This window comes from Cucumis sativus, chromosome 3 (genome assembly GCF_000004075.3).
Source record: "Cucumis sativus cultivar 9930 chromosome 3, Cucumber_9930_V3, whole genome shotgun sequence".
Taxonomy (NCBI): domain Eukaryota; kingdom Viridiplantae; phylum Streptophyta; class Magnoliopsida; order Cucurbitales; family Cucurbitaceae; genus Cucumis; species Cucumis sativus.
In genome coordinates this window covers 40,390,747-40,407,406 of record NC_026657.2, presented here as the reverse complement: position 1 = coordinate 40,407,406, position 16,660 = coordinate 40,390,747, and the positions used below count along the sequence as shown (strand labels likewise).

Here is a 16,660-nt window from a genome sequence, read left to right as displayed (position 1 = left end):
AGTCAATGTTCCAATACATTGGTATTGACACAAGTCAAATACATTGATAATGAAATACACATTTATTCATAAAGCTTCATTTATATATTTGTCAAAATTCGTTTTCATAGAAAAATATAATCAAGGTGTCAAATATTACATATTAACAATAATAATAAAAAAACAACAACATTATTATGAATATTCTAAATCGAAATCAAATATTATTAAATGTCCGTGATCTTGTTAGGTTATAAATTCATCAATTAATGTCTTCATGGATCTTCCTAACTTTTTTGCTTTCTTTTATGTTTGGTTTTGTAACAATTATTCTTAAAATCATATAAGTAGAGGTCGTAGAGATTATTTGTAAATACGACACAATTGAGTTTAATTGTGTTCAATTCTTATTTTATAACAAGAATTACATTTTTTATAAAAAAATATATATATTAACCATTTAAACAAGTTGAGAATAACATATAAAAATAGAAAATTTGTTTAAAATAGTAACTTGACAAAATATTTACAATATTCAAATTTCAAAATTTTATCAATAATAGACATCGATAGATATTGATATCGATGGATAGTAATAAAATTCGATTTTTATAAATGATAGAATTCAAAATTTTGTTATAATTTGTAAATATTTTATTTTATTTTGTTATTTTAAAAATGTTACGTTTATTTTTATTTTTTTGTTAATATCTTGAATTTAACCGAAAGAAAAAAAATATATTAAAGGGTGAAAACAAACCGAGAAATTGGATCCGACCCGTTTGTAAAGAAGTTTGGATCTTTGATGAGTTAGTGCGAAACTGAAAGCAAAATCCATAGATCAACACAAAGAACAAACCAAAATCCATAGTTTCTTCCATTTGCAACTCATTTCATTTCATTCCCAAATCTTCTTCTCCATCCCTTAATTCTTCCTCTCTCGGAATTTTCAATCACAGATCTCTCCAGAAATGGCTCCCACCTCAGCTCTGGCGAAGTATAAGCTCGTCTTTCTCGGCGACCAGTCTGTTGGCAAAACCAGCATCATTACACGCTTCATGTACGATAAATTCGACAATACATATCAGGTAATTCCTTGCTCAATCCTTGGTTGTGTAGATCCTTCGTTTCTATCACACTGCGCGCTTGGATCGGTTCCCAAACTGTTAATCAATGCCTGATCCTGTTGTTTCATCTTTAATTTTGATTCCTCTTGCAGTTTTCTTCGATTCTATGCGGCTTTCTTTTCTGCTGTGTTTGGATTGTGTTATTGAGGAGGATGAGAACTCCGTGTTTATGTTTTTAGATCTTTTGGTTTTTGTTCGTAGGCGATCAGCATTTTCTTTACACACTGTAATTGTCTCAATATATTGGTTTTTAGTCAAGAGTTCAGTAATTAAGCAGAGTCTTAAGTCTATGATTCTGACCTTGCTGCTTCCAGGTGGATGGTGTCAAACTTTGTTGTTGTTTCTTGTCGACAACATTAGTTTGTACTATGTAGTACTAGTTTATTGAGTACGCTTTGCATAATTTTTTCCTCTATGTTACTTTGTTGAATTAATTTGAAGAATAGTTCGTTGACTTTTTAGTATAAACAACCACTATTTTAGTCCTTACCTCATGGAGTTGGGTGAGCATTGCTAATTATCCAACTCTCGACTTGATAGTGCAATTATGTGCTCGTTCCATGTCATGTATGTAAAAAATGCTTCGACTATCTCTCTCTGACACATTGGCAAAGATTCATAAATATTTTTATGTTAAATTTGGTAATTTTAATTGCACCAAGCTGTAACCCAGTATGATTCATGAAATCGGATGTATCTTGGTTATTGTAACTGCTTTGATGATGATGGCACGACATGTTAAGTCCCATATGGTCTTGGACTCTTGGGACATTTGTCCTGCTACTATGGAGAACAGGATTTATAGAGGGAGCAGGAGTGAATCAGTGATTAGCTATCTGTGATCTTGTAGATCGTGCTACTGATTAGTTTTTAAGTTGATAAAAAGTAAAAAATATGCTAGATTCATCCTGTTTGACGTGGATGGTAGATACACATTTCCATCTTTCATTTTCATCCTTCTTTTATCTTTGGTGGGATACTATGAAGTTCTTTCTAAATTTCAGTTTCAAATTTATACCGCACATTCACTTCTTGCAATATATTTGTTTTTTTTGTCATTGTTCAGGCTACCATTGGGATTGATTTTCTCTCAAAAACCATGTATCTGGAAGATCGTACCGTTCGACTGCAGTTGTGGTAATATAAAGATTCATTAACTTTCATGATTTTTCATATATAGATGACTGCTTTCTATTGGTTTTACTAATTCACATTACGCTTCTACAAGAATTGTCCCTAAATCACATTTTCATGTTGTTAAGCATGTGATTTATTTGCCCTTCAGAATGGAAGAACTTGTGTGAATTATTTGTCCCTAGAAATAATTTGATCCCAGAAAACAAGAAAAACCTCTTGAAAGATTCTATTGTTTCTTTCCAATCATGAAGTCTAAATAAAAACTCATCTCAAACAAATACAAATGCCACTTGTCAGAACGAATGGGGAGTCAGTTCATTAGAGTTTCGTGGCTTCTTTCTGGGTCTCTTTTGCTAATCTTTTCTTTTACCATACTTTCTTTCTGAACATGGCCTACCGGGGAGAACCTTTATTTCTTCTTTTAACTTGGCCTGGCCTGTTCACTTTATGCCTGCTTCCACTCAAGGTTGAAAGAGGAGAGACAAAAAAAGAATGCAAAGTGTATTATCCTTTTCCAAATATATACAAGACTTCATTTTACTGTACAAGGAACTAATTAGGTTCTATGGAAATCTCATCTAGAAGCTAAGTGACAAGCAACGTTTAATATATCTCTGCGGTTTCTATATCTTCAATCAAATAAATGATAATGTTGCAGGTGTGCTAATCAAATTTGTCCTTTGATGGTTGGGCACATCTTCTAAACTAATGTATTAATTTTTAATTCTGCACATATATTCATGACACTTCTAATTCTATTTAATTGAAGCATTTAACTTCCTTATTCCTTTCCAGGAATATGGGTTTTTGCTGTATATTTTAAAATTTTATCTCTTTGTTTCTCAGGGACACTGCTGGACAGGAAAGATTCAGAAGTTTAATACCAAGCTATATCAGGGACTCATCTGTTGCTGTCATTGTTTATGATGTTGCAAGTATGAATTCTGAAATTTTCTGTAGAATGAGAATAATAATTAAGCAACCACTTGAAAATGTGTATTATTTCCATGTGATAAACTATTTTGTATACTCCTGGGATGGATCTGGGATCTAATATCCGAAAGCCTTTAGGTCCTTAATCTCATATAGTTACTTGATTGGGAGTTCTTGCCATGATGTGGTCAATGGACTATTTTAACTGTTTTCATCCTGTTGCCACTCAGGCCGGCAAACTTTCCTAAACACTTCAAAGTGGATTGAGGAGGTGCGCACTGAGAGAGGCAGTGATGTCATTATAGTGCTTGTTGGGAACAAAACGGACCTCGTGGAGAAGAGGTAATAGGTGGCCATGGTTTTTCTTTATTTTGTGTGCATGTTCCATCATTTTGGCTGTTTCAAATCAGAATAATTTGCAAACCCAAATCTGAGTGGTAGCAAAACATTTTTGATGATCTTGAAGGGATGTAGGGAGTTCTCATATCTTTTTTACCTTTTAAATACTCAAAGCATAATTCAATTAGTTAATTAGTTAAAACATTAAGGTCTGGTCATATATTTAAATTCTCCTCCTTACACAATGCAAATACTACTGTACTTCTTATGAGGCAACTGATCAAACAATCTGTAATTCCCCCCCCGCCCCATATAGATACATAGTTTTCAACTTTTAGGAAATACTTCCAAGTGCTTCCTACTTGTATAATATCAGCAGTTTGTTGTATGTTGTATCTTCATCAGATAATCTTACGTTCATATTGTATGTGATGTGTGGAAAAATAGTAAATATTGTTTGTGTAGAACATGATGTTGTGATCTACCTGTTGAGGATTCCACATTGGTTAAACCGAGGGACCTCGTAATCTTAATAAAATAGAAATTAAATGCTACTCTCTCATTGCTAGTTGGTTTTGAGATGAAATCTCATGTTAGCTAATACTACAACTGTTCTTCTTGCTCTACGTATTCATATGTGCATTTCCAAGAAGTCTTGTTTGGCATTTTGTCTCACCATTTTCCCATATGCTGCATCCTTAGGCAAGTCTCCATAGAGGAAGGAGAAGCCAAAGCCCGTGAACTAAATGTCATGTTTATCGAAACAAGTGCTAAAGCTGGATTCAATATCAAGGTAAAATCAATACGAAGTTTCATTCTTACCATACCTATACCTCCAACCTGAATCTACGTTAAATCATGTTTAGATAATATAATTTCAAATTTGTCTTGATCCATCCTGGACCTAAGATAGCATCAAAGCCAGTAATCCATTCTTACAATGTTGTTTTCTCCCCATTAATATTGATTCACTTGTTGGGTATTCTTCATATTTCTAGCTCACAAGAGAGTGCGATGATATTATATTAAATTTGTCTATTTTTGTGTCATTGTAACTGGTGAACTATATTACTTCCACAGGCACTTTTCCGAAAAATTGCTGCAGCATTGCCGGGAATGGAAACTCTCTCATCAACAAAACAAGAAGACATGGTGGATGTTAACCTGAAGTCCACAGGAAGTGGTGCCGCACAATCCCAGCCGCAGTCGAGTGGATGCGCGTGCTAATGAAGGACAAATACGAGCGGGGTTATTGAAGGAATTCAGCGTTTCTTGGTTTTTGCTTTGAACACCTCGACCTTCTTGAACTGTTAGCCATTCAGGTAACAAAGATGAGGTTTTATATCTATGAATGCCTTCTTGAGCAGAACTAAATTCGTAAAATGTAATCGGTGGCAAAGAGAAGACTGAGTTGTTATTTTATGGAGTCATTTGACGTATTGGTGGTTGGTGGAGTCATTATTTGGGTTTTGGGATTCGGGAGATGTGTAAAAAATAGAAAAAAAAAATATTATTATGTGTTGGACTCGATTACAGAATTTTGCTTTTTTCTTGTAAGTTGTAATTCATCTCTAGAATATTTTGTTTTTCCATTGGATTTTTGTTATGTTCTGCCTTGTTCTTTGAAATGGTTTCAATGGTTGTATGCTAATTGCAATAGGTAATGTCTTTAAGATTTAATTAAAGATCAAATAAATGTATAGCAATATTTTTTTAAAGAATTCAAGAATGGCAATTATAACAAAACTCATGTCAGCGATAAAGTTTATAAAAAAAAAAATCTTGCTCTTCTTTAATTCTTTTATTCATCTAATTTAAATTGACTTCTATTTCTATATTCCTAGTCCAAAACTTCAATTTATAATTTGAAGAAAAAAATATTTTAATATAAATTGATTTGTTCTCCCTGCTGTTCAAAACAAAATTTTCTTCCATTTATAATGCAAATCATTGAGTAAATGGAGGTCCGTGCTAATCGCTCATTGTTATGAAAGGAGGTTTCTTACTCACTCCTACGATGTATCTTAATTCTCTCATTTTATCGGTTTCATTCTTACTTCTACAATGTATCTTAATTCTCTCATTTGATCGGTTTCTTACTCCTACAATGTATCTTAATTCTCTCATTTTATCTAATAAAAATGAACAAATCTCTAGATGATTAACAAAAATTTAACCAATTAAATAACGTAAAAGAGCAAATACCTATATAACACCCCCTGCCTAGTAACAATGACAAATCTGATGTTAGTGTGTAGAAGAAACGTTTAGAATAAGAACAACCTTATATTGTAGAAGCTATTTATATAATATAATATAAACTTAAATTTAAGAGCAAGTACAAAGATACGCGGGGTGAAAAAAACAATTACTTTGACTGAGCTTTGTTGGGTTGCGCCAAGCCCAAGCAGTAGTGCAAGGCAAGGGAGACGCGCAAAGGCCCAAGTAGCAAGCTACTTCGGTGGGCCTTGACCCATAAAAAATAAATTTAATATCGTGTGGGCCGATGGCCCACGTATCAGATATTAAACTGATAAGAACAGATACTACACTTGATCTTAGCCAAAAGGCCGAGAAAGGTATGAGTATTCTGATGATCAAAGGCGTGTTTTATATTGGCGGATGCCGCAGAATTTGGTAATAGTTTCCCATGTGGGACTAAAGACTTCCAAATCTCTCTCCTTAAATTCAGAGGTGCTTTCCAATGGGACTTTTACAGCTCATCGTTGTGAATTTTTTGAATTAAATCGGTTGGTATAATAACAATAATCTTAATTATAACTGGATTTGCTATCACTATAATATTTTATTTCGTAATGAAATTGGTAAAATGGTCAAAAATAAAACATTTAACAAAAATTGTATACTTTACTGAATCATTTTGTTTTGTTTTATAGAGTATATATAGTTTTTTTTTTCTTTTAAAAAAATCACTTTTAATTTGGTTAGTTTATTTCATGTTAATTATAATTAGTAACAATTTTATTAGTGATAATTGATTATATATCAACGTTTAAAAAAATTGTAAATATATTAAAATCTATAAGTGATAGACTTCTATCGTTTAGACAAATATTTTCAATATATGGTCCATAAGTGATAGTTTATATCATATAAACTTTGACATGCATACAACCCAATGGTGATAAACTTGTAACAATTTTGTTGTATAGTTTTAAATTACAATGTCAAAATTTTAATCATAATTTAAGAGCGTTTTTCAAATATAACAAAATAAACAAATAAATACTTACAAAAGTACAACATAAGTTCAATTTTTTTTATATATTGTAAATATTTCAACATTTTATCAAAAAACGTGAATATAAAAATTGTTATATATTATATAGTCTGTATATATGGGTATTTTTTAAAATATCCACAAACTTCTATCGGGTCTCTCAATGTTACTGATGGAAACATATAAATATCTATTAATTCTTATTACTGATAGAATATAAATTTTTTACTATATGTTATGTATATGAGATAGTTGCAAATTTAGTAATTAAATTCAAATTAATTAAGTATATAACACAATTTTAAATTTTTTGCAAATATAGCAAAATTTGTCAAATTCTACCAACGATTGTTGCAAATATTGATCTATCACTAATATACCATATGAAGTCTATACGCGATACAAGTCTATCATTGATAGTTTTGTTATATTTGTAATTTTTTTAAAATGTTGCTATATTATTAATTATTATTGCTAAAATAGTGATGAATTCCAATTTCTCCTATATATATTTCATTAAATATGATATTGTTGACAATTTTTGCAGTTTATATTATTATTTTTCATTAACTAAGCTGTCTATTTTTAAAACACTTGACGGTAAGTAGATAAACCTACCTAAAATATAATTACTGCATATGCTAAAGAATCACTACACGAAAAACTAAAATTCACCTATATTACATTCCTTGATTGATTACTATAATCTAAATGATCCATAGAATGTGATTGGCAACCAAAGAGATGGCGCCGAAAGCAAGAATTTGAAACCCAATTTAAATATTTGATACCGTTTTACTCTAAAAACACAAACAAACATAATTATTTCATTACTCTTTTGATGATTAAGAAGAGGGAGTTACGAACGTTGAATCGTGTCACCGTTGAAATCGCTCAACATTTCGTCTCCCAACGCTCATATTCCCTAACTATAATATATTCACGAGGAAATGCCTCTGCTTCTCCTCTTCAACGTTTTCTCATTCTTCACTCTCATCATACACATTTTCTTCTCCCTCATCTCCTCTCATGCTTCCATTTCTTCTTCTTCTTCTACTTCTTTAGTACATAACGCTCAATTTGGCGCAATGGCTGCCATGGAGTCCTTGATCGCCCTTGTTAACCGTATTCAGAGAGCTTGTACTGTTCTTGGTGATTATGGCGGTGACTCTGCTTTGCCTACTCTTTGGGAGGCTCTTCCGTCTGTTGTTGTCGTCGGCGGTCAGGTAATTTTTGCTCTGACTTTTATTGATGCATGCGAGATTGTTTTTTTTTTTTTTAAATTTTATTTTGTTTGTGTTTGGTTGGAAATGTAGAGCTCTGGAAAATCATCGGTGTTGGAGAGCATTGTTGGTCGTGATTTTCTTCCCCGGGGATCAGGTTAGTCAGGGATGTAGTGGTGGTTCTAGTTCTGTTGTTTTTCTTTTTCTAGAAAGTGGTAAAATGATTAACGGTTGAGTTTCGTGATGGTTTTTGCTTTATTTCGGATGGATTTCTGTTAAATATGTTGTGTGTCTACGTCGAAGTGTGGAGTTACGGAAGAAACATTAGCTTGATATTTACTGTTAATTTGAGTCTGTAATGGAGAAGGGAAAGCAACAAAACTATAGAGGACCTTGAGTAAATGATTTAATTGATTTAGTCACGAGGCATGTGTTCAGTGTTAAAGTTGGTCCAAGAACTTCTACTATCAGCGACTTGAAGAATCTATATTCTGGAGGGAATGCTAGAAGTTTGTCCGGGATGTTACATTCAATTAAGTTAGAACTTACTATTTTCGAGAGGATAGCAATACCTCGCTGTCTGAACGGGCAAAATCCCTTATAATCAATCGTATTCTTCGAATTTCTACTGCCTAGCAGTTTATTGACCAAAGATTAAGAATATCCGTCGACGGTCCTACTCTTCCTTAATAATTTAAACACACCAACTGATAATTTTATTTTCCAGGAATTGTTACGCGGAGGCCTCTAGTCTTGCAGCTCCAAAAGGTTGAACCAGGAAGAGAGGAGTATGCAGAGTTTCTTCATCTGCCGAAGAAAAAATTTACTGATTTCTGTACGGTATTTTGTTTTTTAATATTATAAAATGTCTCATTCTGTATTTTTAGACAATAAAATATCCTCTAGTTGGTCAGAAAAGTTCTCCTTCTCTTGCTTTCAGTTTCATATTTAGCTTCAGAGTGCTTCGTGTTATGCTATTTCCATTACTTGAGGGGAAATAATTACTCTAGTTTTGTAGTTACTAGTTATTAAAGAATTTATTATTATTATCATCATCATTATTTATAATCTTTAGCAGCTTTTCATAAAAAAGAGAAAAAAAAATTGAAGGTTGATAAATTGAAGTATACAATTGAAACGTTGGTGAGAGAAGGGTTTGTTGTGTACTATCTAAGAAGCATACAAAATTTAGTTTTGCTAGCATGCCTTTGTTGGACACAAGTCGGACACAAGTCGGACACTTGTATTGGACACTTAATGATTGTGTTAGACACTAGCTATACAGAGTCAATTTGGGTCCAACATTTGTTAAATATGTGTAAACACTTTTTTTGAATTGAGAGCAAAATGCATCAAACTCATTTTTTAAGCATATAAATGCATCGACTTTGAATTTTCTTCGTATATAAATGGATATATATATTTTTACAAATGTATATTTTATTAAATGTGTAATTGTTTTGTCTTGTATCCATATCTATGCTTCTCAGTACAATTTCTTCCCTGACAAATGTTACCTTTACTAATAAAACCACAAATTTTTTCGCATTCCTATAAATGCTAGGTAAAAACGGCAATCAAACAGATTAATGGAGACATATTAAGATTCAAAGTCATGGTATAGACTATCGTGGTAGTTCTAAAGTCTCTAGGAGTCTCTACCTATTTAGCTATCGAATTGGATTATTGTTGTACTTTATCTGTCCTCCAAACTCTAAATACACCTAAACTGGCTAAATATTCTTTTGTTTCTCCAATTATATCTGTCGCTATCTTGCATCACAATCAAAGTTGAACGAGAAAAGGCTGCTTTTAAATTTGGGTTGTTTTTTTTAGATACACACACAAAGTTCTGCTTGAAACGTCTCCAACATATTTGAAATGAAAGATGCAGTACTTCCTAGTTTACAAAGCTGAATGTTGTGATGTATATCTTATCGTTCTTTCCATCATAGAATCAGTAAAATTATCTAGATACCTTGTCTGGCATTATTCTCAACCTCTATTAGTTTTTTGCAGCGTTGGTTAGGAAGGAAATAGAAGATGAAACTGATAGCTTGACTGGGAGGTTAAAACAAATTTCTCCTGTTCCAATTCATCTCAGTATCTACTCTCCAAATGGTAATAAATCTAGATTTATGTTGTGGTTCTCATTATTCAACAATATCTGTTTTCTGTATGTTCAGTGATTCTTCCTGTTTTATCTTCATTAGTTTCTTACCTTGCTTACTTGTACTGATGATCATTAGCTTTTGCTTTCATTGTAGCTAAACACACTATACATTGAAATGGGTTCTTTATATTATGCCATACTTTTAAATTTGATTAGGTGATAAAACGTTACTACATAAATCAATGAAAACTCTGTGAAACCTCCAATTAAGAACGTTTACTTGAGGAAGAAACAAGGGACAATTGGTTAGAAGGCTCTGATGAATTGGGGTGGGGACCAGTCTGGTTAAGGTTTATTAAGGGTTTTTGCAACGCTGAGAGGTGGGAATCTTTCTGGAGTGAGTGTTGTCATCACAGGAGAGAATCAGCTCCATCGAATAGCTGCGGATTGTTCTTAAAGTTTCCCTGTCGTTCTTTTTCTTCTTGATTATCTTTCCTTGTAATCAGATACTCTGTCTTCAGGGAACTTCATAATGGAGGGTGAATTCCTCTGTTTTTCAATTCTTGGATCTTTCTGGTTGCAGGTTTAAGATACCTAGCAGAATTATAATCTTACATTGGATAGATGCAGCGTTTCTGTTTTCTTTGACCTACATCTCAAATACTTAGCTCCCACGTTTCTTGGATGATTATACAATCCCAAAACAGGCTTGTGCTTGGTTTGCCTATTTGGTTCATAGAATATAATTGCAGGGTTCTTCCTCTTAATGAGGTAAATCCATATTATTTACACTCACACATCAGGTGCTGCTCTTCTGATTGTCTCCACTCCAGAAAGAGTTAAAATAATATTGCTTAGTTTGACGAAAAACTGAACTATATGTAGGATAGGTGAATGTTTCTGATGATTTTGACATTCATCTCAAAGAATCAGCTGTCTCTTTTTTAGGATAGTTTTAATTTCTTACTTTTGTATTGTGAAAATGCTTGCTTTGCTCGTGTATATCATCATGTGGATATCTTTTGCATTTCCTTTCATGGATGAAGCTAATCTATATTATTATGTAATCAATTATCTGTGTTAACTGATGATTAATATATTTTGGTTTCTTGACATTAATCTGATTGCAGTGGTCAATTTGACACTCATAGATTTGCCTGGTTTAACAAAGGTTGCTGTAGGTAAGCTTCCACAATTTCATCCTATATAATTATAAAATTACATCATAAGTTCCAACCACGTTTTGAGAGGTTAATAAATTTATCTGATGCAGAAGGACAGCCTGACAGCATCGTTCAAGATATTGAGACAATGGTCCGTACTTATATCGAGAAGGTAAGGAAGTATCTTTTACTAAAAAACTTTAGTTGCCAGTTAATGGAGTTACTTCATTGGAGTTGTAATAAATTAAATTAGCCTGAAAACTACGCATGCTGGCCTGTCTCAATCAAAATCTTATGGAAAAATAGAAAATGGAGTTAATGTAAACAGAGATTTATTACTTTTCCGGCAATTTTTGCTCCATTTCGTCCCTTATTTGTAGAAGACCTTAGTTTTAGAAGAGAATATTGAAATAATGAGTTGGATGAAATCAATTAAGTTGATGTCTCAATTCAGTGATCCTTCCTTAAACAAGTTGCAGCTCTCATTACATTAATGGACTTTGAGTCTAAATAAATAAAGATATAAACGAGAGGAAAGCTATTAGAATGTTTATTTGAATTTTTCAGCAAGCAAAAGTTTCCTGATTCGTTCATGGATAAATTAAATTCTTAACTTCAGCCAAACTGCATTATTTTGGCCATAACTCCGGCTAATCAAGATATTGCAACATCTGATGCTATCAAGCTTTCTCGAGAGGTTGATCCCACAGGCATGTTCTTTGGCCGTTTGCTCCAATTATGAATGAATTATGCAGCCTTATATACAAGTTATAATGCATGTTTATATCTGTTTTCTCTCTCTATTATTTCCATAGGTGAAAGGACCTTTGGGGTGTTGACAAAGCTTGATTTGATGGATAAAGGAACAAATGCTTTGGAGGTAAGATCTAATTCTTTTTACGTGTTCAGTTCTATATTTTATTCATCGCTTGCCCATTAAATGATGCCACTTTACTAAATAACGTGATTCATTGAGATTGCTCCCTTGATGTTATTTCAAAACGGTTTAAAATAATAGCAAGCACTGCATGCATTGATGGATAACTTTGTGATCCTCGATTCTTCTGTTTCCGCATCCCTTTTCTTTCCTCACGCTTTCCTAAAATTGCTCTTTGAAGGTTCTTGATGGAAGGTCCTATCGGCTTCAACACCCTTGGGTTGGAGTTGTCAACCGTTCTCAAGCTGATATCAATAAGAATATTGATATGATTACCGCTCGACGAAGGGAGCGTGAATTCTTTGCTTCTAGTATTGACTACAGACACTTGGCTGGTACAATGGGGTCAGAGTATCTGGCAAAACTCCTGTCAAAGGTTGAGCTGAGATGCATTAACATTCTTACTCAGTCGTTAATTCAGTATTCACTTAATTCCTATTGGCATCATAAATAACAGTCTCAAATGGTTTGATTTCAGCACCTAGAGTCTCAGATAAAGACTCGTATGCCTGGCATTGCATCGTTAATTAACAAAAGCATTGATGAAATTGAAGCAGAGCTTGATCATCTTGGGAAGCCTGTTTCTATAGACTCTGGGGTAATCGTTTATTTCTTGTTCAATAACTTGGATCTATCTAATTTGTTTCTCTATTAACTAAATTTGTTTGGTTGACATATAACAGGCTCAATTGTATACCATCCTAGAACTTTGCCGTGCATTTGACCTGGTGTTCAAGGAGCATCTCCATGGGGGGTATATAACCTATGCCTTTTCTATTGAATTTTATCAGCAAAATCTTTTAACCGTTGTTTGATTTTCAATATGTATGTATTTACCAAGAATTTCGTTGTTCATTGATGCGCAGGCTTGTCAATGACATTATGTGTGTGTGTCTTTTGTTGAGCATGTTTCTCTTATCATTTGTATAAAGACGCCAATTTTTTTTTAGCTGTCAGGCTTTTGGATTGAAGTCCAAGTTAACATTACTCGTAAAAGGCATACTTTATATTTGATGTTTTCTTCAACCACACAGCTGGACAAGGATTATGCTTAGTTTTGTTTTCACATAACTATTTTTCTTTAAATCTCAGGCGACCTGGTGGTGACCGGATATATAGCGTTTTTGATAATCAGCTTCCTCATGCTTTGAGAAGGCTTCCTTTTGATCGGTATCTCTCACTGCAAAATGTGAGAAAAGTAATATCGGAGGCCGATGGATACCAACCCCATCTGATTGCACCTGAGCATGGGTATCGGCGCCTTATTGAAGGAGCAGTTAATTATTTTAGACGTCCGGCTGAAGCTTCAGTTGATGCTGTAAGTGCCACCTGTTTTTCCCATGCCATATTTTCCTATTGATATGAGCTGTTTATTGTTATGGTTTGACTACGTAATGGACTATCAAATAGTGAAGAAAACGTCCTTTAATTAATGTTGTATAGTGTATTTGTTGTATTCTATCTAACTATACCTTGTGATTACGTGTACGTAAATAGGTGGATTATTTTAGCTAAATCAAACGTTCATTGATTTTTAATCCTGTTATGAAAAATTTCCATCTGGTATTTTTAGGTTCATTTCATTTTGAAGGAACTCGTTAGAAGATCAATGGCAGAAACTCAGGTTCCATTAAAAAAATATTACATTTTGATAATGCTAAATCAAAGTAGGAATTTAGGATTGTCTGAGCTAACTTCTTCAAATGGAACAGGAGCTGAAGCGCTTTCCCACTCTCCAAGCTGAAGTTTCGAGAGCTGCAAACGAAGCGTTAGAGAGATTTCGAGAAGATAGCAAAAAGACAACCTTGCGACTGGTTGACATGGAATCCTCCTACCTAACAGTAGACTTCTTTCGAAAGCTCCAACAGGAAGATGAAAAGGGAGGAAACTCACCAGCTACACCTAGCACAGACAGGTACACCGAGGCGCATTTTCACCAGATAGCATCAAATATTTCTTCATATATCAGGATGGTGTCTGAGACACTGAGGAACACTATTCCAAAGGCTGTTGTTCATTGTCAAGTTAGGGAAGCAAAGCGATCTATATTAGATTACTTTTATGTGCAATTGGGACAAATGGAGGTATTGAACTTGTAGCTGACAATCTACTTTTGTTCACTTGTAAAGACGTTTTCATTTTTCCCTCGCAATTCACTGAATTATATGCCTACTACTTGATTCTTTTGTAGGGTAATCAACTTGCAGCTCTTCTGGATGAAGATCCTGATTTGATTGAAAGGAGAAAGCAATGTGTCAAAAGGCTTGAACTACATAAATCAGCAAGGGATGAGATTGACTCGGTCTCATGGTTTTGAAAACACAATGGTATGGATTTTATGGTCAACTTTTGCTCCCTTAGTTTGCTAGCTATCATATGAGTATAAAGCTCTTAATCTGAGTTTCCCCCCATTGATCTTGATTTTTCTTAGATTAGGTCCCTTTTTCTGGCAAGGCTCTGATTTTTGCTTTGTCCTTCCTTTTTTTCCCCAAGCCTTTTCTGTTTCCCTTAACTTTTGATTAATATCAATTCAAGTAATTCATCAATTTTTTTCAACTTGAAGATTGACGTAGAAGGGTGCACGAAGAAAGGAAAATCATCATATCCTTACACCACAACAGTAATAATGTTCAAACTTAAAAGTAGGTGAGCCAGATGGTATACTAAGATTTACAAATTGACATAACATAGAACATAGAAAAAATCTCAAAAGCTTGTGAGGTTGAAAAGGTAGTCAAGACACTTTTGTGATAAGTATTGTCTTGAAGACAATTATTTGCTTTTCATAGGCTGCAAGCAAACTATAGCAGTTGGCTCAGCAAGATACAATGACTAGTTCTATTAAAACTAAAACATAGAACTACTCGGATTTGACAAAACTACTGGCTACTTGCTCTCAACTCAACTCAAGATCAAAAGAAAGTGGAGAATTCTTCGACTTAAAGTGGGATATTATAGGGGAAGAAACATGTTACTATTTATAGGCTAGCATTTGTCAAATTTAACTCAATTGAGTTGTTATTTGACCAAAATCATACATAACTCACTCAAATTTAACTTTCATATATGTTAAATATATACATAAAACGTCATCTAATTTGATGGTTTTAACCCAATTTAAAGTTTCATACTTTATGTCTCAATGTTCCATAATATTATTTCACTTTCTTTCCCTCCAATATAAATATCCAATATTCCATACCACTCCCTGAGATTATTCATATTGGAACTTATATTGCCTTTCCTTTTCTTATTTGTGGGTGGCTTTGCTTTTTCCATAAGTTTTGATGTGGAATGTCCAAATGTCAATGCATTTAGCCTGGCTGCTGTCAGCCTTTTCCCCCTCACCACTTGATATATCCTGCTGAATTTCCTAACTTTTTTTTTTTGGGAGGCTGTACTTTGAGACCTATTTGATTTCATTTTTTAATAGGGAAACTGGTGTGTGATTTTGAAAACTCAAGGTTTAAACCCATGCATTACTGGGAGGCTAAAAAGGTAATTTTCCCTTTAATATGCCATCAAATATCAAATGTCTAAATTTAGTTTTTTAATCTTTTAAAGGTCATTTCAATAAATTTTGAAAGCAGTCCCCACCACTAGTTTAGTGCTAACTGATAAGAAAGGGAAAAAAAATCGATTTCCAAACAAGTCCTCAATAGGAATTTGAGAAACATTTATATATTCGGCTCAAGACTATTAGTGAGGACTACGGTAATATGTTTTTATTGGAAATTTTAACCTAACATATATCCGAACTTCTTACCAATTGATCTGATGTTAGAACTCAAAAAGATTGACCATAGCAAGCATTGGGTAGGATGGGATGAACTATTTAGAGAGTGGATTCCATGTCATGAATAATGATGCTTTTCCCAAGTCTTAGCCTTTTTTGGTTTCTTCTATTGTAAATCTACGTCGGTGTAAAAGTTGTTTGCCGTCCTTTACTAGCCATTTTTCAATTGTCAACTACCATAGTGTTCCATGTTGCTCAATTAAAAATAAAAGGGTCAATCTTGGACTTCAGCATAGAAGGGAAGGCTGCTCATTTCTACCTAAAACCTATAGCTGAACAAAATTCAATGAACTCATTCTTGCATCTCTTGCAGATAAGTTTCTTAGAAAGTATCAAGGGGTCTTTTCTCTTTCTTTTAGATATTGTTCACGTTCTGATTGGGATACTTGAAGGTGAACTTCCTACAAAAAAAGTCGGGTAGGAGATTTGAACTTTGGATCTCATAGAAATGAAGACAAGTTAATTATCGTTGACTCTTGTTTAATGTAATCCTTTTGTGATAGATAATTGTACCGTTAACTCAAAAATTGGTTTCTTGTGCCTGGGAGTTACGATCTCACTCCCTCTTAGTTCTTGTTCCTTTTATTTTTCTGTTTTTCTCTTTCATGATGATTAAATGCCAGTACTTTTTCCTCTCACAAGAGCAAGAAACAACAGAAACGGGAGTGAGAA

At 33.5% G+C, this 16,660-nt stretch overlaps 2 protein-coding genes and 1 non-coding gene across 6 annotated transcripts; 2 read left to right on the top strand and 1 right to left on the bottom strand.

The window, feature by feature from the left end:
• The first annotated feature begins 775 nt into the window (after window positions 1–775).
• LOC101204395 (ras-related protein RABH1b) lies at window positions 776–5,143 on the top strand. Its single transcript, XM_004148455.3, has 6 exons — window positions 776–1,067; window positions 2,173–2,243; window positions 3,090–3,178; window positions 3,407–3,518; window positions 4,218–4,308; window positions 4,596–5,143. Exons 1-6 carry the CDS (start codon window positions 951–953, stop codon window positions 4,740–4,742), a joined length of 627 nt encoding a protein of 208 aa, XP_004148503.1. The 5' UTR covers window positions 776–950; the 3' UTR covers window positions 4,743–5,143.
• Window positions 5,144–5,902: 759 nt separating this feature from the next.
• Window positions 5,903–6,098, bottom strand: LOC116402999. The gene has a single exon (XR_004215730.1). It is a non-coding gene; the product is annotated as a U2 spliceosomal RNA (small nuclear RNA).
• A 1,522-nt stretch (window positions 6,099–7,620) lies between these two features.
• LOC101208260 (dynamin-related protein 1E) lies at window positions 7,621–16,626 on the top strand. Of its 4 annotated transcripts, none has more exons than XM_011654370.2 (16): window positions 7,621–7,982; window positions 8,073–8,136; window positions 8,707–8,814; window positions 9,999–10,100; window positions 11,223–11,273; window positions 11,366–11,427; window positions 11,875–11,965; window positions 12,071–12,135; window positions 12,374–12,568; window positions 12,671–12,790; window positions 12,876–12,946; window positions 13,285–13,510; window positions 13,766–13,816; window positions 13,905–14,276; window positions 14,384–14,519; window positions 15,626–16,626. In XM_011654370.2, the coding sequence occupies exons 1-15, from the start codon at window positions 7,707–7,709 to the stop codon at window positions 14,507–14,509; spliced, it is 1,980 nt and encodes a 659-aa protein (XP_011652672.1). In that variant the 5' UTR covers window positions 7,621–7,706; the 3' UTR covers window positions 14,510–14,519; window positions 15,626–16,626. The 4 variants fall into 4 exon arrangements, with proteins under 4 accessions (XP_011652672.1, XP_011652673.1, XP_004148519.2 ...); XM_011654371.2 differs by lacking the exon at window positions 15,626–16,626 and adding an exon at window positions 14,756–15,396; XM_004148471.3 differs by lacking the exon at window positions 15,626–16,626 and having other exon boundaries at window positions 7,622–7,982; window positions 14,384–14,748.
• The last annotated feature ends 34 nt before the right edge of the window (window positions 16,627–16,660 follow it).